Source organism: Ciconia boyciana, chromosome 3, assembly GCF_034638445.1.
Source record: "Ciconia boyciana chromosome 3, ASM3463844v1, whole genome shotgun sequence".
Lineage (NCBI taxonomy): Eukaryota > Metazoa > Chordata > Aves > Ciconiiformes > Ciconiidae > Ciconia > Ciconia boyciana.
Window position 1 is genome coordinate 65,441,041 of NC_132936.1, and position 22,396 is coordinate 65,463,436.

Sequence of the window (22,396 nt, forward strand, 5' to 3'; positions counted from 1 at the left end):
GTAATTTAGAACGCTACAGGAAATGAGTACATGAAACAAAAATAATGCAGTGCATGCACATTTGCTATGGGACAAAGATTATTTTGATCATGTAGAAAACTCCCGAGGCGCAATAGCACGTTCTAACCTTACACAAAATGTACTCTATGCAAACATTCTTTGCATGAAAACATATGCAAATTAAAAAAAAACAAAAACAAAAAAACCCAAACAAAAAAACCAAAACCAAAACCCCCCCCCAAAAGCCGCACAAAACCATAAACAGACTTTTAGAAACATTATTAGAAATATTTATATAAATCACCTCTGTGACAACATGATAACAGAATTCTGCTACAACAGGGTTTCTGCAGCAAGCTGCTAGAACAAGGTTACAACTGAATGTTCACCTGGGATGGAGATCTGCTGTGTTCATCTTAAAGACTAAATCAGCAGTTTCAGTAAACAGTATCATCGACAAGAGAAAAATGCCAGATTGAGTTTAGCAACGCTTACCTGAGAGCTTTGATGGGAACTTTCTTTTTTTGCTTGAAACCTTCAAGAATTCATCTATAAGTAGCTCATGAGCAAAAGCTCGTTTATCAGGATCTGGTTCAAAGCAACGCAATATGAAAGCCTTGGCTTCTGCAGACATGGATTCAGGAATCTCTGGGTGTATTTTAAACATTCCCACCTGAAACAAATAAAGGGAAAACAATGGCCTACACTGTTTTTTTCCCCAAACACTAAATAGCATCAAAAAAGTGTTTAGATAGGAAAAGTGGTATATTGTTCTCAAGTTTTGATATTATCTTTCTGTAGTTTATTAATTCAGAGAATAAACCCTATTACAAACTGTATAAACAATTGCATTAAAAAACCCCACAACTGCAAGTAGAGGCTCTCACAAAGCAGAAAACTGCTTATTTTCTCAGTTCTTTTTTGTTTTTTAAACATCCAGGCTGCTGAATAGCTGCTATTGCTCCATCACTCTCTTCAAAACTACACAGCACTCCCACTCAGTTGAATCAGTGCATTCCTCTTAACATCCTCATTAACCAGGCATTTCCTTTATCTTCTTTTCCTGCGATCTCTAATTCTAGCTTCTCCAAAACAGTCATGAGATTTCCTGTGTTTACAAATACTGGTCTGAGTTGTACAAGGAAGATGTCTGACCTTAAACATAGCTGCTTGTGGTTCTCCCAGTTCATAAAACGGGGGCTTCCCTGTAGCCATCTCGATGATTGTGCATCCCAAAGACCAGATGTCTGCAGCCTTCCCATAGCCACGTGGCCCTTTGTCTATGATTTCTGGTGCCATATACTGAAGGGTACCTGTTTAAAACATACTCATTTTTTTACTTAGGTGCATTAATGATGCAAATAGATAGCTAAAGGACAAGAGGAACAAAATCACTGAGCAGTGAGCAATAATGGGAAAATTAAAAAAAAATACTCCTTATCAAAAGAAAAAAATAAAAAAATTTCCATATGCATTCTACATAAAACTCAAAATATTATTCAAAATATTACTTGTGCTAAAAACATCTGATATCATCTGCTGATCTGATGATACTGCTTTTCAAAGTCAATGACAATTATTAAGAGGTTTCAATGAGCTTTGGATCAGACATAATTTTCATTTACTGTATTACAGATTAAGATTAAAATAAGGAAGATCACTCTGAATTGCATCCAGAGAGGTAAAGGAAGTGAAACCTGAAATCTGAACCTAAAACAGCAGGTGATATGAACACTTTTTCTGAAGTAAGGGAATCAACCTGATATATCATTCTGCATTCTGTTCCATTTAGAGCAGAAATGGAAGACCAGAGGATGGAATTAAAATAACAGTCACTTCTCATTTTGCATAATTATTTAATGCAGTGCCACTGCATGATTTAACACCCAAATCAAATTATCAAGCAGAATGAGGATCAAGTTAATGACAGGCTCTGTAGATAAGCAATTCTGGAGATGAAGCCAGGATGTCCAAGCCAGTCATGAAAGAAAAAAAAAAGGTTAGCCTTTGATCAGCAAGATGAAAAAGCCATGCGCACAGAAGAGACAGACTCAAATACAACATAGGAAAGACACAGCTCTTCTGTTGTAGAGGACTTTCATGTCTCAAGTGGAACTTCCAAAACCGCATTCTCTTTGAACAGTGCATACAAGTACAGTGTATAGCTTAAGATTAGGTATACAGAAAGTTATTCTTGCAGCAACCTTTTATATTGATTTGAAGTCAATGAAAGTTCAGCAGCTGTGGATTCTGACCCTACATGCACAGTTCAGGTGAGGAAAGAGTCTTCTCTGGGAACATACCAGTAAAAGTTTCAGTACATGGGTTGATTCCTGCAAGTCTCTTTGAAGTTCCAAAGTCCGAAATCTTTAACACTCCACTGTACGTGTTGATAAGCACGTTATCACCCTGAGGGATAGAACATTCAGAGCAATTATTTTTCTCTGCTGACTCTTCATCTAAGACTTCGTGTATAGCCTGTTTCTACAATGCACTCTTCAGTAACAATTACTTCCTAAGACTCTTAAGAAGGCAGAAGAAAGAGGAATCAATAGCGTTCCTGCCTTATGTAACCCCATTATCAGAAACTTCATCTCAAAGTGAACTTCCCCTACCTACAGGAATACTACAGGAATTCAGTTAAAAAATATTAAGAGAGGGAAAAAGGTGCTTTTTTTTTTTAAAAGGGAACTTTTTCATCTGCAGTCTCCGTGGAAAAGAACCTGCTAATATCCCATGCACAATCTTCTTCACTTCTAATAAGCTTTTATGAAAGTTCGATCATGTAATTGAAAACAGAAATAAAAATATCCATGTTATCACATCTTAAGTGGCTATATGTAAATTCTTCTAAAATTAAAAAGAAACATATTTTGTTGTGCAAATTCAAATCAACAATGGTTCACTTACCTAACCCACAGTTCAGAATAGCAGAGAGGGTATGTGACAATGAAGAACTTTCGGGAAAAAAGGTTTTATATTACAGAACAAATAAATGGTTATGCAGTTACATAACACTATCAGGCTTAATTCTCTGCAAATTCTTACCTTTATGTCTCGATGCACTATTTGATTATCATGGAGGTATTTTAATCCTTCAAGAATCTGCTTGGTGTAAAAGCCAATTGTCTGCTCATTATTTTTTAATGGTCCCCATTTTGATCGTAGAAGAGCAGAAAGGCTGCCTATGATTTTGGAGAGCAAAAAAGTGAGAGTAAAAATCTAATTAAATTCTGCCTTCTCCCCCATAGGAAAAAAAAAGTAACAACAAACACCAATCCCAAACCAAGTGTAGGCACCTCTTCTATAAGCAAAGGCCTCTCCAGGCGAATGCTTAGTTGTACCATCACCGGCCCAAGTAATTAAAAAGAGGGTCTCAGTATCTCCACTGGCCTCAACTCCAGCAGAGAAGCATATGCTTCCTCAAGCAGGCAGATCAGAACCCATTTAAAGCAATGTGCTCATCTCTCTCCTATGCCTGGAGAAAAGTTGCCCCAGAAGTATGTTGTAGAGGAGTGAAAAAGGATGGATGTGCATATATGCATGTTTTTGCACATACACCAACTCCATGGTTTCTCGAAAAGCTAAGCTCAAGAAGTGGGATTTTTATTGCATCTGGCTGCTGTGAGTTCTGTGGTCTCAAACAGAAGCAACCATCACCAATTGCCTTTCTCTTGTGCTAGGTACCTGAGGAGGGCTCAGCCACCTGAGACCAGCTACAGTCTTTCTAGTAGGATGACCACAGACCATCTCTGATCTGTAGGTAAAAGGAGCTTGCCTGCCACAGCAATGATCTGAGCTGTATCTGTAGCACGGCCCACCTAAATACTGAATGAGAAGACTCACGCACTTTGAAGACAGTTGTTCCCATTAATTTAGGAAAGAGATATTAAAGAATATTACATTTGTATGAAGTATATCTTGTTGCAGTACTATAGGTTTTTATACTTTTAAAATGTTGAAAAACAAACCAACCAACCACCAAACCAGTCTCCCCCACAACTTACCACCTGGCACCTGTTCCATGAATATCTTAATGAAGCCATTCTCACTAAGAGAACCTAAATACTGGACAATGTTCTTATGTTTGAGATGCTTATGCAAAGCTATTTCTTCATGCAGAGGCTGGGAGTACCTGGAAAGAAAAGAAGCAGTTTATTCAATATTGACCTTTGGAAAGAAAGTCTTGTGTTTACTGTAGTAGCTGAAGTTCTATTTTAGGTCCCATGAAACTTGTTTACACTGAAAATGACTATGTTAGATGCATTTAACAACAGTGCTTGTGACCACCACGTACTAAAAAATTATGTAATCGTATATAAATACACGTAACATATATAAAATATATATAATATTGTGTATACAGGCACACACAAAATGTTATAAATGTACATAGATAGACTGAGCAAAACAAAATTTGTGGAAAATGAACTCCTCTCCAGCCTAACCAGAAGAGAATAAACAGTTGGGTAGCGATTGGATTCAGACTAGTGCCAAAGTGAAGTAGTAAACCATAAAGTTAGTGTATAACTAAAATCACCTCAATAATTAAAACAAATCACCATTTAAATTTTAATTAAAGGAGGAGTCTTATCTGAAAGCAAGAGTAGATAGCTATCAGCATAAGAAAACAGGAATCATTTCATGGGGAGATATTCAGAAAAACTGATAAAACAATTTCATCAAATGTAATTTAGTCCAAGGTAAAATATTTTTCAGAGATGTAAGGTTTTCAGCGGCCTTTTTGCCAAGAACGTTTCTGGAGTCCAGATTCTTCTCTAGTGTGGAACACCACCAGAGCTCAGGGGCTGGTGTGCTCCCTGGGCCAGCCCTAATGCTCTTCTTCCAACCATGGGCAAGTTGGAAGCAGGTCAGCTCAGCTGCCGGATTCTGTGTATTGTCTGGCAAAACGCAGACAATATGCTGAGAGCCTGGTGGCTATTTTCACTAAAGCACTAACATCTGCAGTCAGACTTTTGGGGTAGCTGAAATAGATGAAGGACACAGTCATCCTTCTATCAGTCCAGATGCCAGAAGGAGCTGCAGAGTCTTGAGCAAGTGGAAGACATATTCCAATGCTTATACTGAGGGAGTACTAAACATAACTGCAAACTCAATCTTGCAGCTACTTGCCACCAAAAGGAATAGTTTTCCTGCCACCTTCACATTCAGCAGGTGGCTCTCAGCACAGACTTCGCACAAACACTGGTACATTCTCACCCCCTAATGAACTGGCACAAAACTTTTATTTTATTTATTTATGGGGAGGAGGGGTAGCTTCCTGCTGCCTCAAGTCCAGGAGTTAGCTCTCCCTGGAGCCAGCGGAGTGCCAGTGCCAGGAATGCAATCAAAGCACGAATGCGACTGAAGTTGTTAGGGGAAAAGTGCCTGTGAGCTCCACTCCCTTTCGGGGTAGGTAGTTATCAGCTCACCCTAACAACAGCATCAAGCTACAAGTGGAGGCTGAACTCTTAAAAAAGTGGAGGGAAAAGGAAAAAAAGAAAAGTGGGTATCTGAAAACCCCTCTAGAGAGCTGTTGCAGAAAACAAGGAAATTATTTGGTTAATGAAAAGTGTGATTATGCAACTCCGAGTCTATTTACTAAAAACTAATTTGAGTTTTGGTTTGCCTCTCCACACATGAGACTATAAAGATTCTGACTACACTGTTAGTCATTCAGAAATGCAAAATCATCAGACATTATATTCCTGAGTTCTATTAATAGGATATTCATTCAGAGCAGCAATGGCAAGACCATTACAATTCTTCCCCCTGCACTTTTAAACTGCACAGTTAATTGAGTCTTGAGCAACTAAAATAATTTAGCAAATAAAATAAAGCCGTAACAAAATAAATGCTTCATCCCACTGGAGAATTATTTTAGAACTTAGTCATTAGGAGACTTTAAATGCTATGGAGAAAGAAAAATTCTAAATCCTAGAAAGCTAGATCTTATTATCTACCTAACATGATTTTACTTTAACTTGGAAAGTTGATATGGCCACTGGTACTATTTTGTAGTACTGGAAATGCATTTGAGGGCAACAGCATTGCAGGAATGTTTCCTTTTCTTTCAGAATGTGTCTCTGTAGTCTAACATTTCCTGACAATTAAGTAAATTATTCAGTAGCTTGTATTTAACATATAGCAGTATCGAAGACCCACTGCTTTTTGCACAGAAGTCATTGCATTTCTGGCCATGCTCCGACTCAGAACTTAATTATTTCTTACAAATCCAAAAGATGGTAATTTTTACTTTGAAAATGGTAAGAATTGACTTCAGAGATTAATCGTTTTCTTTCTATAGATTTCTTTCAAAGTGCTAAAAGATCAGGTTATAATTAATCAGAAATGAATTAATAATTTTTTTCTGACTTTGCCATTAAAAGAATAATACTTGAAGTTTGTCCTGGAAGCCTGTAAATATTTTTGAAAGTCTAGATGAAAGGCTAACAGCTTCTTAATAATCTCTTTTCCACTATGCTTTGCACATTGAACCTGAAACCTTTTCCAATGAAAATTCTTTTAAATGTGTACTGGAGAAGAAAAATATGGATTTTTTTTTTTTTCTTTTAAAGTAGTTACTGCCCTATCCAGGCTATCTTTCTATTAACCACAGTTGTTACAAACAACAAATTTCTTATTAGCACATACAAAACTTACAACTCTATTTTGAGTCAAGAGATTGTTTTATGTAATGAGGCCATACTTTCTGAGAAATTGTAACACATCTTGAAGTTAAATTTACAATAACAATATAGAGGATGGAAGGATTCCCCTTTCCATAATCTAAGTTCTAGTATCTTTAAAATATTATGAGTATGGAAAAATTATTAGACCACACACATACCCATATTGAACAGCCGATATATACATGGATTCGAAAAGATTTAGAAGGATTCACTTTTTAAACGTCAAAGAAAAGAACAACTAAGTGAGGACAGAATAACCGAAGGAAGGCCCACAAGAGAGACCCATGAAAAAGAAACTGAGCTAGGACACCAGGTGGCATTACTGACCTTCCAGTCTGTAAATTACACAAAGAAAACTTTATAAGAGTTATCACACAGTGTCCTGTCAACATCTAGGCTCCAATACAATTTAAATAACAGTACTTGATGCTGGACAGGTTGTAGAGAATAATGCTCCTTTTCCACAAACGGTGGTTTTACCCCCAGGGATATACATTCTAGACAAAAGTGAGAAGAATTAACAGCCACCACGGCAGGTTAGAATAGCCTCTTATATTTACTGTTTTGAATACTAGCACTCTCTTTAAGACAACTGCTATGTAGGGATAGGTAAAACCAACTTCCTTCCTGATATTAGTTGTAGATTGAACACTGCACAAACAAGGATACAGTTATTTCCTCCTACAGAGGAAATGAAGCATGCCAAAATATGGGAAATCCTGCTGAAGGACAAGCTATCCATTAGATCATAGTAGTAAACCAAAAAAGCCAAACGTGCAAAAGATGACAAGAAACTATGGATTCCATTCCCAACTGAAATGATGGACAAAAATTCACCAGTTGGTACACTTGATATTTTACCTACATTCATTTAGTATGCAATTCCTCCTGCTACCAAGCAGTATTCTGTCTTTATCAGAGAGCTTCCTTTATAAAAATGATTTCTTTAACCATTGGGAAAGGATGGATTTATCTTTCTGTTACCAACCATGGCAATGACTTTATTTCCTACTTTTCATAGCTTTCCTGAACATAAGCCTGAGTTACAGTCTTTGATGATATTTTACAGTCTGTCTGAGAGGCACTTTAAAGATCCAGGCACTCAAGTCACCTGTTAAGAAGCAGCTTGTACAAGAGTTGACTACAAACACCAAAGGCTAATGTAGAATTTAAGAATAACTTGACAGTTTAATGCAGTCAGTTTCATTTGAGAAATCTTATCTTTAGACTTGCTATCACTTTTATCACAACATTTGTGGAAATCTGTGTATTCAAAATAGGATACACTGCAAGCCTCCAGATATACAAGTACTGAGGACATCAAGTGTCTGGTCTTTACGTGGTAACCTTTATAAATGAGAGAGGGCAATACATATAGAGACTCTGCATTAAAAAAACGTGGACAAAAAAAATCATTCCACATGATTTACTCTAATGTTAAGGGGCTTCATAATAAATGATGCACAAACAGGAAAGGAAAATGCCTTTATCAACAATTCAGGCTCAGAATGTCAAAGGACTCCACAAATCATGAATTTCAATAGTTCTTTTATAAGGGCATGCCTCAGCATGTCTAAGTGGATAGGGCTTATCACTAGGTGTTTGAGTGAGATTCTGCACTTCAGCAATATTTCTTTTGGAAAGAAAAAGTACTATAAACTACTAGTACCAAAACCAGTAAAATCTAAATTCTCAGTTGTGACCATAATCTATTCCACAACTTGGAAACGTCTAGTTACAGAGATAAAGAACAGCATTATATACCACAGACAGGTAATTTATTGGCAGCTTTGTAGAAGAGGTACTCCTTGATCAGCAAACTGGTTGATCACACTACTGATGAAATTATGTAATGCACAAAATTTGGAAATCAGCCACAGTTACTATACCTGCTGTCTCTCTCTGGAATTTCTTTAATAGCAATTCTCACTTGATTGCTCAAATCTCGTCCTGCATATACAATGCCGTAAGTTCCTTTCCCCAGAATGACTCGCTCACCATTTTCATCATATTCGTAATCGTACTGCAAAGCAAACAACAACATGAAATGAAACAGAAGGATAAGATTTATTCCATCTGACACTGTGCTCATAACTAAGGCATCTAGGATGCTAGTTGCTTTCTGCAGACTACAGAGAAGGAAAGAAAAACACTTCAAGACGAAAATTCGCATACTGTGCAGACATGCCTGTATTTCTCTACTGACTGTACAGGAAGCACTGGCTTCTAAGGTAGCCATTTCAGGGAAGTGCATAAAGCTAAGCTAGCCTTTACCTGTTCTGTGTAGATACGCTTGCACGTCTTACTCAACAGCATCTGCAATTCTGCTGGCAGGTGCTGTAAAAACATGACGACAGAGGGCACTCTGCGCCAAACTGAGACCTTCGGCTCCCACACAGGCATAGAAAGCCAGGCAGGACGCACTTAATTTGCTCCAGATGCTCTCCGGACCTGACCACATCTTCCAAAACCAGCACAACTTCACTTTTGCCAGGGCCAGGTCAGCCAGCAGTGTGCCAATGGAGGTTAGTCAGGATTACCGTGTATTAAGCATGGTTTCGGCTGAATTTGAATTTCAAAGAGTTTAAGGCCAGTCCAGAAATGGTCATTAGATAGATTATCTGATCTGTCCTCTTGTATAACACAGACATGTAATTTCACACACTCACTCCCATGCTAAGCCCAGTAGCTCATGCCCAGATAAAGTATTTTTTCTTTTACTCAGAATAAAGACTGCTATCTTTTTTTAATAAAAGAGAGAATCCACTACTACTTTTAGTACTTTGTTTCAACAACTAATTACTCTCACGGTGAAGTCATGCCTCTTAATTAAAATTTCTTTGGTGTCACTCTATTTCATTTCATTTTTCTTCAATAGATTAAAGAGACCATTAGCACATAGTAATTTTCCCTGTAAAAATACTTACCCACTGTAATCAAGTCACCCACTGCTTTTCTCTTTGCTAAAATAAACAAATGAGGCACCCTGAGGTTCTCATTATAGGGTATTTTTCTATCCCGCAAGTCACTCTAGTGGTTTCTGTTTGTCCCATCTCCGATTTCAGATGTATTATAAAATGCCAGCATCAAAACTGGGACAGAGGGCTGTATTCATGATCCAGTACTGACTCTCTCAGTTAGCTCTGGATGTCTCTAGAGCTTTGGGACACCAGATTTTCATGTGACAGGACATGGGCTTAGGTATTCTTTCCTGTTCCCTGCCACCTAAAAGAAAGCCTAAACACCTTAACTACTGCATTGCACCCAACAGCCCTGTATTCACTTTTCAACTATGTGTATGTTCAGATAGAAACCCCAGGTGAGAATACAGTATGTAACGGGATACCAGGCAAGCTATAACTCAGCTCACGGGTGGTAGCAGAAGTAGGGCATCCTAAGCTTCAGTGTGAGTTAGTGGGCTAAGGGTATAAACAGACTCCCAGCAGCACCAACATCATCATCTGATTCGCGTTTGCTGTGCATCGCCGTGCTTGCCTATAGATGGTAACTAGCAAGGACAAACTTTCCCCTATTACAATTATATCCTTACTTGTTATGCAGACGACCTGCAAATAACATAACTGTACACGATTCCAGCGATGCATGAAATAGACAACAAACAGTCTTTAAAATTTAAACAGATGCTAATGCTGCCTACGAGTACACTCTGAAGTAACTGTTACAAGAGTCACTCTGTAATAAGCACAACTGGAGAATTCCAGAGTTGAGTACCTTCTCAAGCAAGTACGCTACTGAAATACGAGAGATTTAGCTACGCTGGTTATAAAAACTACATGAGGACAATTAAAAAGAATCATTAATTTATAAACAGTAGAGGATAAATTTTGTAAACAATAAACAAAAACAAAATTTTGTAAACAATAACTTATTCCAGAGAAGGGATGAGTAATTTACTCCCTTCAGTGAAATGCTACATGAGAAGCTTAAAATTCTTGGGGAGGGGGAGGGTGTGTGTGTGTAAAAATACCTCTAGAGAGTCTCCATCACATTCCCCTTCCTCTGTAGTCTTCCCTATTTCTTCAGTGATACTGTTTACCATATCAAAAAATCTGTAAAAAGGAAAACAAAAAAATAAACAAAAAAGCAAATACACACTTGAGACAGTATGGGGACAAAGAGAATGCTTCTCTCTAAAGTAATGAATGAACCAAAATAGGACTTAAGTATAGTAAGTATAAACTCAGTGTAAAAGCTTGTTTGTTGGCAAAAAGAAAAAAAAAAAATTGTTTATATGGAGAATTAACAGTCAAAATCTGCAGTTTTCCTAATTCTTTTACATATTCCTTTTATACATGCAAGACATCCATGATGTCTGAAATTATTAATGGAATTCATATTTCAAAATCTATGTGTCAGGTGAAATTCTCATCCTATACCACCATTTCTTTATGTCCAATTAAAGCACTGAAGCATAATGAGAAATGCCCAGAAGTCTTGCCTACATTTGGAGGAGTTTTTGTAGTGCAGGAAGGTTAGCTTCAAGTTTTTGCTTGAATGAAAAGCGGGTCTATTTTATGACTTCCCATTAAAAAAACGTATTATTATGTATGACTTCTACCCCTTTGAAAGAAAGCAAGTCGAAATACCATGTCATGCTAAGGTATTACTTACTCGTCTTCTTAGAAGTGCTCAGATACGAAGGGGAATGAACATAGTAAAAGAACCTATGTGAACTAGAATGGATGAGAGGACAAGCTAGGGATTGGGCTGGGAGGTAGCCACAGCCATTAATATGGAGTACCGCTATGATTTTTGGTAAAGTTGCAGCCTTTTTTAGAACAAAAAGATATGCAATTTCCTCTGGGAATGCCTTCTGGATCAATCCAAGATCACAGCCCTCAAGCTTATGAAGTAGAAACAGAGCTTAGAGAATTTGAGACACCCCTAATTTTGTGCAATGAACCCTTGCCAAGTTTTCTGTAGGGATACTGGTACAATCTTATGTAAACACAATGCTAATGTAAAGGAAATCAAGCGTGCTTCTTCGTAATCGTAAATAAAATTTTAGTTACTGTAAAAGAGAAATCTTGACCAGACCTTGTTGTTACCCCCAATGTTCCCACTTCAGAAAGTCCATTTTAAGTTTAGGATGCTTTGTTGGATTGGAGGCAACAAACACTTGTAATAAGCCTTAATATGATAAGTATTAGAAAAATAATCCCACAAAGTGTGTAAAAAAAAAAAATTGTAATTATATTTGTTTCTAATGTTTGTCTCAGCTTGCACTTTGACCCTTTAAACCTCATACATCTCCAGGGTACTGTAGTACTAAGCTTTCACATGAAAGATGGTGATCACTGAGGATGCTCAGATCAACTTTCATCATAGCTCTGAAGTCAGTCCCTGTTGTGCATGCAGACACCACCTACCCCATCACAGGACTTTTTTTTTCTGAAACAACAACAGTGACACACCTTCTGCAATGAAGTTCTGTGCAGAAATAGATTTGAAAGTCATCTGAGTTGTGCAGCACATACAGGAAACAGCACCGTTCTTCAAACTTCGAAATGCTGAAAGAACAGCCAAGCAGAACATGTTATTGGAAATATGCATTTGGATTTCTACCGGCTATGTCAAACCATACAGATCAACCATTTAATATGGGAAAGCACCAGATTAAACCTAAGAAGCCATAGTTTTTCCTTATTGTAAAATTACACTCTTGTATCTTCCAAAGTTCACATTCTGCTGTTTGCTATCACTCCGCTTGCCCCCTAGTCCACACATTGCTCAAGAAAGAGTAGGAGCAAAGAAGTTAATAAGACTATTTCCATTGACCTGAGTCATTTTTGTCTTCAGTGCTTTTAGGTAAGGCCCCTAATTTCCACTCCTGCAGCCAGGACGAAACATCCTTTCAGGATCACATCAGAAAGCTGGACTTTGAACTCAAACCATGAGTTCTTCCAGCTTTAGAAATCAGCCACAGCTCAATCCTGAATACAAAAATTTCTGATCGGTTCCTTGTGAATTGGTACGTTGATAGTATGTTGGAAAAATATTTTAAAATTAAGTCAGCATCAAAAAATGAGGTGAACACCTTTACCACCCTTGCCCACCCACGCCTTTCTCCAGTTTTGGTTTTACCTGTACAACAGGAGAACAAAGATAATGAAAAAGTATGTATGCCATTTTCTTATGGATGCATAGATGTCTCAACAGAAGAGTGGAAGAGGTGCAAACTCAGGTATAGTTGTCAGTTTTCTACCCCAAGTAGGCTGCAGCTCTAGCAAAAATATTCATTCACCAGAACTGTTTCATATGCATGTCATTACTGTGCTCCTTATAGAAAATATTAAACATTATTTGAAATAGCTTTCTGGAACTTTGTCACATGTTGAGTGCCAGGTGTCAAGCTGATGCAGTATAACTGACTGTTACTATATTAGAAAAGGAAAAAAAAAAAGATAGCTAGAGGTGTTACAAGGGAATATAATGCAGTATTTGAGAAACCAAAAAAAATTGAGTCTCCTTACTAACATTCTTAAGATACTGGACAAAATCCACAGTCCTAGTGAAATCAATCTATTTTAGCTGGATCAAGATAGCCATCATGTTTTTATTTAATTTGTAGCACAATAAAGTAGAATGGTATTCTATGTTGTGCCAAAGGACTGATGACTTAACATAACAGTTTTTCTTTAAATATCAGGAAATACTTGTAATTTTCAACCTTTAATAAGTGTCTAAGGTTGTCTGATCCTTGCTTCCTTTTACGATTCCTCTATTGTAGAGCCCTGTAACTTTTGATAAACAAATGGCTCTCCAGACAAGCTGGGGGGGGGGGGGGGGCTGCCTTTCATAAAGCTACTTATGAGAAAAGCGAGCTTCATTATAAGAATATTTGTCTTTGGGTGTAGCAAGTCATTTATTTTTACGTTAGGAAAAATTCAGAAGTGCTAACTAATGCACACATCTGGGAAGACAGTCACTGTCCCCGGTTTATAAACTAACTTTGAATTCAAGTTTTTCAATCATATAGGTAAACTCTCCAGATATGGAGTAACTGATTTTAACAGAATTACCCATTCATTTCAAGTTCCATGCGAGTTTAAACATTTTACTGACTGAATGGTCAGTTTAAACCTGACACGCACAGAAGCCACTAACACAGCTGTGAATAAAAGGGTAAGAATGTGGAGCGTACACAGAGGGCAGGCAAATTCATAAATATTTAAGGTCTTTAAGTGCTTTTACATTGCTTATATGTTGCTTTCCTCCCTGAAAAAAAGTTGTTAAAGTGAAAAAAAGACGACTAAAAAATACTGAGTTACAAAAAGAGACAGGATAATTTCTTCAGGAAATGCTTCATTCTGACAGTTCCCGAGCACACATAGTACCCACTGACTTCTATGACAGCAGAATTGGGGCTGAATTTGCGAAACTCCGAAGACAAACAGGGAAGCACGATGCAGCGTGGCCTTGTGCCGAGCTTGTGTGCGTCCAGAACTCCTCTTAGTCAATGAGAAATACTGCAAATGCTGTAACTACTGCTTACTAATACTTCCAGATGAAGCAGCAGATAAAACAGTTGAGCATTGGCAGCAGCCACAGAAAAGCAGTTCCGTAGAACTTTTATCTGTTTTCTGGAAGTGTAGCAGTATAGACACCTCCTACTCTTGTAATTAAGTAGCCTGACAAGATTCCAAGCTCCAAAAACTTGGGATGGAAGACGAACATCCTTGTTGTCAATTCTTAAGCTATGAAGAAAACTGGATGTAGATCTGAATCCAACTTTTTCACTGTTTCTAACACTACATTCATCAGCATGACCTCTGAGGCACTCTCCCACAGAAACAACACAAATAACAGTTATTTCATAATCCAGGGCTTGTCCCGAACACTGAGAAAAAGCCAACTTGTAGTCTAGCAACTTGTCTGCTACTTTATTTTTTATTTTTAAACTGGAAAAATGAAGATGGTATCTTCTTGCTCATATGTGTCAGCTCTGCAGAACACTAGGGACTTTTCTGGATAACCTAAGATGCAAAGCACCCTGGGGAAGCAGCCATGTTCTAAAAGCTCTGATGAAGCCTTTAAGATTAAGAGTACTTTTTGGCCTGATTCAATAATAAACATTTGTGTTTAAGAGGTCAAGAAGGCATATGACAAAAGCAGAGTTATTTACATTGGCACACAAACCACTAATCAATGAGTTTGTTAAGCTAAACCCAATTACTATGGCTCCCTGCATACAGAGTGTGATTTAGCACTGTGCTGCTCAGAGAGCTCTATATACTTTCCAAGTCCCTTTGCAATTCTTGAGAGCTGAACTCTATTACTCAAGAAATAAGACGTTGATTACACCGGCTGATACATAGCACTCACAAGAAGTGACCCCTCAGTCACTTCCTTGAAGTATTTACCAAAAACATTAGCCATTTCAATGCAAGACGTCTCTTCAGACCTGCTGTCTCCTTATGTAATGCAGTATATATTTATGGAGGCCTTTGTTGAAAAAGCCTCCAAGATGTACAAAGACCTGCCTTGTACGTTAAGGCTGCACCTCTAAAGCTGGCTCTTAGTCTAGAAAGGCTGAGAATCCTCATAAAGCTGGGAACTCCCCCCTCCTAGACTGCTTTAAGCATAGAAGCTTCAAAGGAGCCAAAAATAGTCTGGATACAAAAATAGATTAGAAGTGGGCCTGGTTCTGAAGGCTGTCCCTCTCCAAAGAATACCTGCCTTCATAAAACTAGGAAAAAACCTGGGAAACACTGAAAAATTAAGTTATCAGAAACTTGCATATATTTGGAAGGTAAAAAAAAAAAGGAAAAAAGATAGGCTTATTCAGTTTTATACTTGCATAAGATAAAGATTTCCCCCTGCAGCTCCTCATGGAGGCAGCCAGAGAGTTTTCTAAGAATTCACAGCGACTCTTGGCTCACTGTAAAGTCTTCCAAGTTGTTTTGGACATCTGTCCAGATGAACAGATTGGAAATTTAATTGACAAATTAAATGACAATTGACAGTTTAAACAACAAATGCAGGAGGGTACACCAGAAATGGTACTGACCACAGCACGGTTTAATAAGACGGAGGGGAAGGAAAAAAAAAAAAAAAAAAAAACAAACAAAAAGGACAATAAATACTTTTTTCTTTTTTTAGAAGCTCACAGAAACATACTGTAACCAAAACCCAAACCAGACTGAACTGAGCGTATCATTGCAATTTTTGCCTAAAATAAGCTGAATCCCATAGGATTGAATTTCTGTGCCTATCGATAGTTTGGTTTTTTTAGGTTACTTTTTGGAAGGAAAAAGAATCATCCATCTGTGCAAAAACATACTGCAGACATAGCGACAGCTTTGTGTGTATGGAACAGTTATTATTAGAACAGAGCAATGAGTATTTTTTAAAAATGTAATATTTCTGGACTTTTTTTTTTAAGTTACACTAAAAAGCAAACACCAAAGTGGAAAGTTGCAGAATGCCAAAATATAGATAAGTCCTAGGAAAAAAAACCCAAAACCAAATGAGACTAAGATGAAGGATTGATCTGAAGAGGTCACAGCAGCAGAATACTACTTCCTTACTATCAGAAGACACAAATTGCAAGGCTGGACCCCTGCCAAACAGGAGGCACATGACGTTCAACCCAGGCTAGTGGAGCAGACCCACTAGCTCAGATTTGGCTGTTCTTTACTGACAATATGGCACACCATCCGGACTAGACCCCCCTCCAGTAAAGAATTCTCCCTAGTAGACAGAAAACATTTTGCTGAAATCAAGCAAAGAGATGGCAAAGTTTTCGCCTTTGTCACTATCTCACAAGCCCCGTCCCGAAGAGGGAAGTGTGCTGAAGAAAAGAAAGGTGGCCTTGAACGTCTAACATCATTCTCTTCTAATCCAGTCAAGCCAGTCTTGCACGTGTCATTCCTGATCCTATGACATATTAATCCATGTTAATCTACTCCACAAGAATCTTTGGGAGGTTTGGGGTTGGTTTTTTTTTTTTTCCTTCTTCCCCCCCCCCTCCTTCTATTGACTCCCTTTTCTGTACTCTCAAACAATCTTCAAGTTTTCACTTTGTGGTCTAACCACTACTCTGCCACTCTGCATTGATAGACTCTTCTCCTTATGGGCCTTCTCTGCAACAGCTTTGCTGCCATACCCATAAACAGACACAGGAACAAAAAACCCCCCAAACATACACACTCACACCAACACCCAACAACAGGTAAGCAATTAGGATACTGCAAGACACTCTGATCTTCTCAGTTTCTCACACCCCTCTGCTCTGCACCCATATGTTACTTCCTGCCTTATGTATTCTGTGCACCAAGCAGCTCCTGGCCATGACAGAACTCAGGTAAGATGACATGAAATACTGGCAGTTATTTTAATTTCACCTTGATTAGCATAAAGTGACTACTAACTTTTAGAAAATGTTACGTTTTTTATTTAACGGGCTATGTTTGCTAATTTTTTACATAATGAACCTGCAAGCAGTCATTTCTGAATCCAGAATAAGACTCCTGGGGCTTCACTTAGAGCAGGGCACCTGTGAAAGTACCTGCAATACTCCGCTCCAATTCTGTGTCTGTTACTCCACCAAGGTCCACAGCAGCAGCTTAATATAATACTCATTCAATTATTCTTTTCATTTCAAAACATGAAAGGGAAAAAAACCTTACCTTACTCCCCTGATAGAAGCAGCACTGAAGTTCCACTCATGGATACCTTTCTGTAACACGCAGAAGAAAATAAATAAATAAAACATTCCTTTTTACGAATGAAGTGCCAGTAGGCATATCTTCTACCTGGAACTCAAGAGGTGGAAAGAGAAGCACTTGAATTATAACAGCCTATTACCTTTTGACAGTTATTCTTCAGGGCGTTTTTTCCCCCCCCAAAACCAAAAGGACAGAAGTCCTAGATAGACGTTTTGGGTTCTTTGTTTCTTCACTGTTTATTCTGCAAACACAATATACTATTTTAGAAAGTATGCAAAACAGCCGATCAGAAGGGCTGCAAGTATAGCCTGGTCTGGGTGCTGAACTTGGGGTCGCATGCGACCCTCTGGAAAGTGGGGGCAAAAAATTCCACCTCTGAGAATAACAAAAGCCTGCTCTGCATACTCAGTGCCCCAGCATGTGGGAAGACCAGGCAGAGCACGCTACAAGCAGGAAGTCTGACACTGGAGAGTAAAGTGGGAAATTCTTGGAAAGTAGGAGGAATTGCCCAGGGAAGGAGCAAATCTGAAAGCCAAGTTTCCAAAGAAACAGAAAGGAGACTCTTTCCCTAAGAATCCAGAAGAGAGCAGTAAGAATGTACCAACCCCCCTAAGAGCTGCTGGAGTAACAAGCAAGGCTGGAAGAAAGAAGCCACCCTAAGAAAAGGGCCAGGCCTCACTTCTTTTCAGATCTTTAAAGTTTACATCTGTCACATTCAGCAGAACTGAGTTCTCTCTGTAGACAGTCATATTGCTCTATGTTTATATTCTAATAAAACTTTACTGTAGGAAACAGAAGCCTTTTGTATCTTCTCATGAAAACATTCTCCTTTCAGGAAAAGGTGGAACCACACCACCTCAAAGTCCTGGCAACCTTGGGATCCCACCACAATGAGCAACATATTTGAAGAAACTGCTTTCTAGAGCTGAATTTCATTTGGCATTTTAGTCACCTGAGCAATTAAAAAGGCACAGAGACATTTCTTGCCAAGACGTAATTTATAGCATAAGGGCATAGCGTTAAACACAAACATAATCAAGTGTATTCCAAAAGAAGACATGAAAATGTGTAGCTTACAAAACATTTAATGAATACTGAAATATACAGACGTCAGAACAGATCCACTGCCAAAACTGTTGCACAATGCGCAGCAAGTGATAGAGGAAATTATTCTCCCAGCTATAAGAGCTTTCTTTAAGGCTTCCTACACCAATTTTCTCCTCCTCTGTAATTCTTTCCTTTCTGCTCAAATCACATTAAAGGTTGTAATGCTAATATAAAATGCCTAACACAACATACCAAAAATACAAGCAAACATCTTTCTTGAAGCATAAGCTTCACACTATTATAATTGTAAAGTACAAAGCTGTAACTCCAGTATCTCTTCAATGTTAAATGGGGGGAAGGGTTTCTCCAGTGGCATACAGGGACGGGAGAATAGCCTGATATTAAGAAAAGGTGGGATTGCATCTTGAAGTGGAGGTACCAACTGATGCTAGTATGAAGTGTTTGTGAAACTACTATTTGAGTTGCCTGGTTCTCTTCCATGAAGAAAGATGACCAACTCAATCCCTCTGCTAATAAGGAGGGTGTATCTGCACTCTCTTTTACTCCTCCCTCCATATAAACTCTGCCACTTTCCAATTTTCCATGCTTGGAAACTCTTTTCAGAGCTTAGCTATTGGTACTTGTCCAATTCCCACTATTGCGAATAATCTAAAATCTAAATAAGTTCAAATATACGTCCTGAGAGGCAGAAATGCTCAAGAAACATAACAAGAAGCACAAGTATTGTGCGTTTTACCTGTCATCTCCTAACTAATCTCACACAGATTCATACATCTTTCATTTACCACAGGATGTTCTCAGGCAATGAAATAATATGAAAGTTATGTCCCTCATGATCTTGCCAAGTTTTGAATACATTGGAGTAAACATACGAGGCGTGCTATCCAAATTCAGCATCTGTTCTTTGGTTAGGCAAAAAACCACCAACCACCCAAAACAAAACTCAAAATGGATTCAGAAGCCAACGCAAAACAGAGACAGGCTGTTCTATTTCAAGCTTGCAAGAGCACTGCTGCATTCCTCTAACCCCATGTGGAAAGGGCTGCTAAAATTAGGGAACTGCAAGGCAAAGGTAATGTGTTTTCTACAAAATATAACGCTATCTGATTTTTATAGGCATTTGTTTATGTTAAATTTGGTATTAACGGCATAAATATTAAGATATGCTGCTAAAAAAGGCCACAGAAAAGGAAGAGGCCACAGTATGTATCCTGGTATTGACTGTCATTTGCCTATGTATTACAAAATTGCTGGCTGCAAGCTCCACTGAGTTCCAGTTTGGATTTGAAAGAGAAATTCAGGTTCTTTGTGCATGAAAGGAAGTTCATATGCTTCGTAACTCACAATTCTTACTCTTAGAGCACTGACTGAATTTTGGAAAATAAGTAAAACCATTAATCTATGAGCCAAAATGAACTGAAATCTGAAGCATGAGCTGGTAAAGCTCTGACAGACCTATGGTAGGTAGACTGAAATTGGACAGCTGAAGCATTTTCCAAACTGTCTAACCTACCCTTGCAGTAGGGATAGGTGGTCTTTGCTTGTTAATCAGCCCCTAAAATGCCTATTTTCACCCTAGTAAAGATCAAAGTAAGAGTATTCCTCTTTGTAGTGGGCTGACAGATAATACATCAATTTCCTTCACAAAATCTCTTATCAAAGACAAATATTATACTGGTTATATTCACCTGAGAAGGAAGCTGGTGTCTCCAAATTCTTCTAGTCCCTTTTCTCCCTGTAAGGTCTCTGATGGATTCTAAGGGCTTTGACAAACTTGCAACAATAGACTACAATTGTACAGCTGAAGGGCTAACTACCAAATTGCCCATTGCATTCTTTTGATGGATATTATGGCTCGCAGGGCAAGGATGCCTGCACTGGGTATCAATCAGATCCTGGGCTACTGAATAAGCTCGCCACAGTAAGGATTCTGGCCAGAGCAAAAGTACTAGGGAGTGCATTTAAAACTGACCTTGTCTAATGCTATTAATTAACACTAGGGCAGCAAAAATAGGAAAACGCTAATCTGCAGAAAATAGAGAGATATACTCCCCAAATCAGGAAGGAAAGGAGAGGGGGTAAGGAAAAAAAAAAAAGTGTAGCATACTATAAAGAAACTTTAAAAATGGAATAACAGAATTACAATAATGGAAAACGCTACAAAGCAAACGTTAGAAACTCGGAAAAGCCAAAATAGCTATCTACTGAACACCAAACAGGTACAGACAAATACATGCAAATCCTTTTTCCAAGAACAGGATGACTGGGCAGTCAAGTGACACAGCTATGAAAAAGGCCATTGCTGAAAGCATCAAGCAAAATATCCCGGTAGCTAAAAGATACATTAATACACCATGAAATACCACTTATGGAATATGAGCACACATGCTCAAGTAAGGTTAACTCAAACTGGAACATAAGTCATGGCAATGAGGTGCCATGTGTGGCCAGTACACCAAGCCTACTTGTCTTGCCTAAAAAAACCCAACCAAACCAACAACAACAAAAAAAAAACCCAACCAAAAAACCCCACGACTACTAAGAAATATTAGGCTTCTCCTTAAAAATACTGTAAGGTAAACATCAGAGAAAGAAAGAAACCACTTAACATAAACACTGTGTTAGCAAAAGAACAAATGAGTATGAAGTGGCAACAAACAAATTGAGACTGAAAGCTAGAAGACTTGAAGTAACTCTTCTACTTCACCAGCAGTATTCCAATCTAGGCTCTTCTAGAGGTGCAGTGGCATTCTCAAACCACTTTCCAGCACAAAGTCATCTGTGAAACCTACACTAGTATTCAGATGGCGCCTGATCACTTTATGTAAAACATTATATGGCAAGAGTGTCTGCAACAGAGGTGAACAGGACTCAATAGTCCAGAAAATTCCTTCTACTCCTATATTCCTTCTCATTCTATAGATAAGCCACTTAACAGAATGGAAAGTACTGTTTGGAGGTGAACTACATATGCACCAAAAGCCTCCAAAAAAACCCCCCAAAAATGCATGTACAAGTAGTTTCTAAATAGACTAAGTTCTGAATACAGAAATACTTTCAGAACAGTTATTTTACAATAGCAAGGTTTACTCTGTAGTACTGACAAATCATTATTTACTGTGTGGTAAATTTTGGTCTTGTCCAAGAATTGCATAAATTTATTTTTTATATTATTCTCAGAGGCAGAGCCTACTTGGAGAAACATCAGTCAGAATAAACCACAAAGAAACAGAAATTCATTGGTCTAGGCAAACATTTCAGCTTGTGCTCTAAATACACTATTTCAGCCACTGCCCATTTACATTTTCTCCTGAACTCACAATAAAAATTCTAAGCAGTACAGCCTCACATATTCTGCATGCAAAAATGTTTCTCCTTTAACAGACTACAAGTACGAAAGCTTAAGGATGGATTACCTGAAAAACAGGTCTTCACTGCCCCATCCTGTAGGCAAACAAAATGCTGCCATGGAAAAATGAACAGTGCTGGTTCTTACAAAATGCACCATCTCCAGCATTGTGCCTCCAGCTGACTCAGCCTCCATTCACTCTTCATATACTCCTGCCATGTTTCCATGCTCCCATCCTTCTCTGAGGTTCTACAATGTCCTTCCTATCTTCACTCTTACCAACGTTTTGCTTCCTAAGCATCCCAAAATGCAATAACCATTCTAGGTTTTCCTCTCCCCTTGCATCTCCAGATTTTCTAAGCTCCTTGCCAAATACGTCTGGCTATCTCGCACCTTGACATACGGACTTCCCAGCTTTTTCAATTTCTAGACCTTCTGAGCATCTATCTATCCTTCTGCCAAATACTTCTTTGGCTTTTGATTGATTCCGCTCCTATTTTAAGACATCAGTCTCTATTACTTTCATATTAAAGGAGTATTTACCACAGCTGACAAGCAATACTGCAAGTACAGGAAGAAGACAGTTCTGTTTGTAG

The 22,396-nt window shown here is 38.3% G+C and overlaps 1 protein-coding gene across 1 annotated transcript in view; it reads right to left on the bottom strand.

Moving 5' to 3' along the window:
- The window catches only part of MAP3K5 (mitogen-activated protein kinase kinase kinase 5), a 110,297-nt gene that overhangs the window by 18,153 nt on the left and 69,748 nt on the right, over positions 1-22,396 (bottom strand). The window contains exons 12-20 of the mRNA XM_072855931.1: positions 17,345-17,394; positions 12,128-12,223; positions 10,681-10,762; positions 8,582-8,715; positions 4,008-4,135; positions 3,049-3,185; positions 2,304-2,409; positions 1,156-1,313; positions 496-673 (exon numbers count right to left, since the gene is read on the bottom strand). Coding sequence (XP_072712032.1) covers positions 496-673; positions 1,156-1,313; positions 2,304-2,409; positions 3,049-3,185; positions 4,008-4,135; positions 8,582-8,715; positions 10,681-10,762; positions 12,128-12,223; positions 17,345-17,394 — 1,069 coding nt within the window. The remainder of the gene's footprint in view (positions 1-495; positions 674-1,155; positions 1,314-2,303; positions 2,410-3,048; positions 3,186-4,007; positions 4,136-8,581; positions 8,716-10,680; positions 10,763-12,127; positions 12,224-17,344; positions 17,395-22,396) is intronic.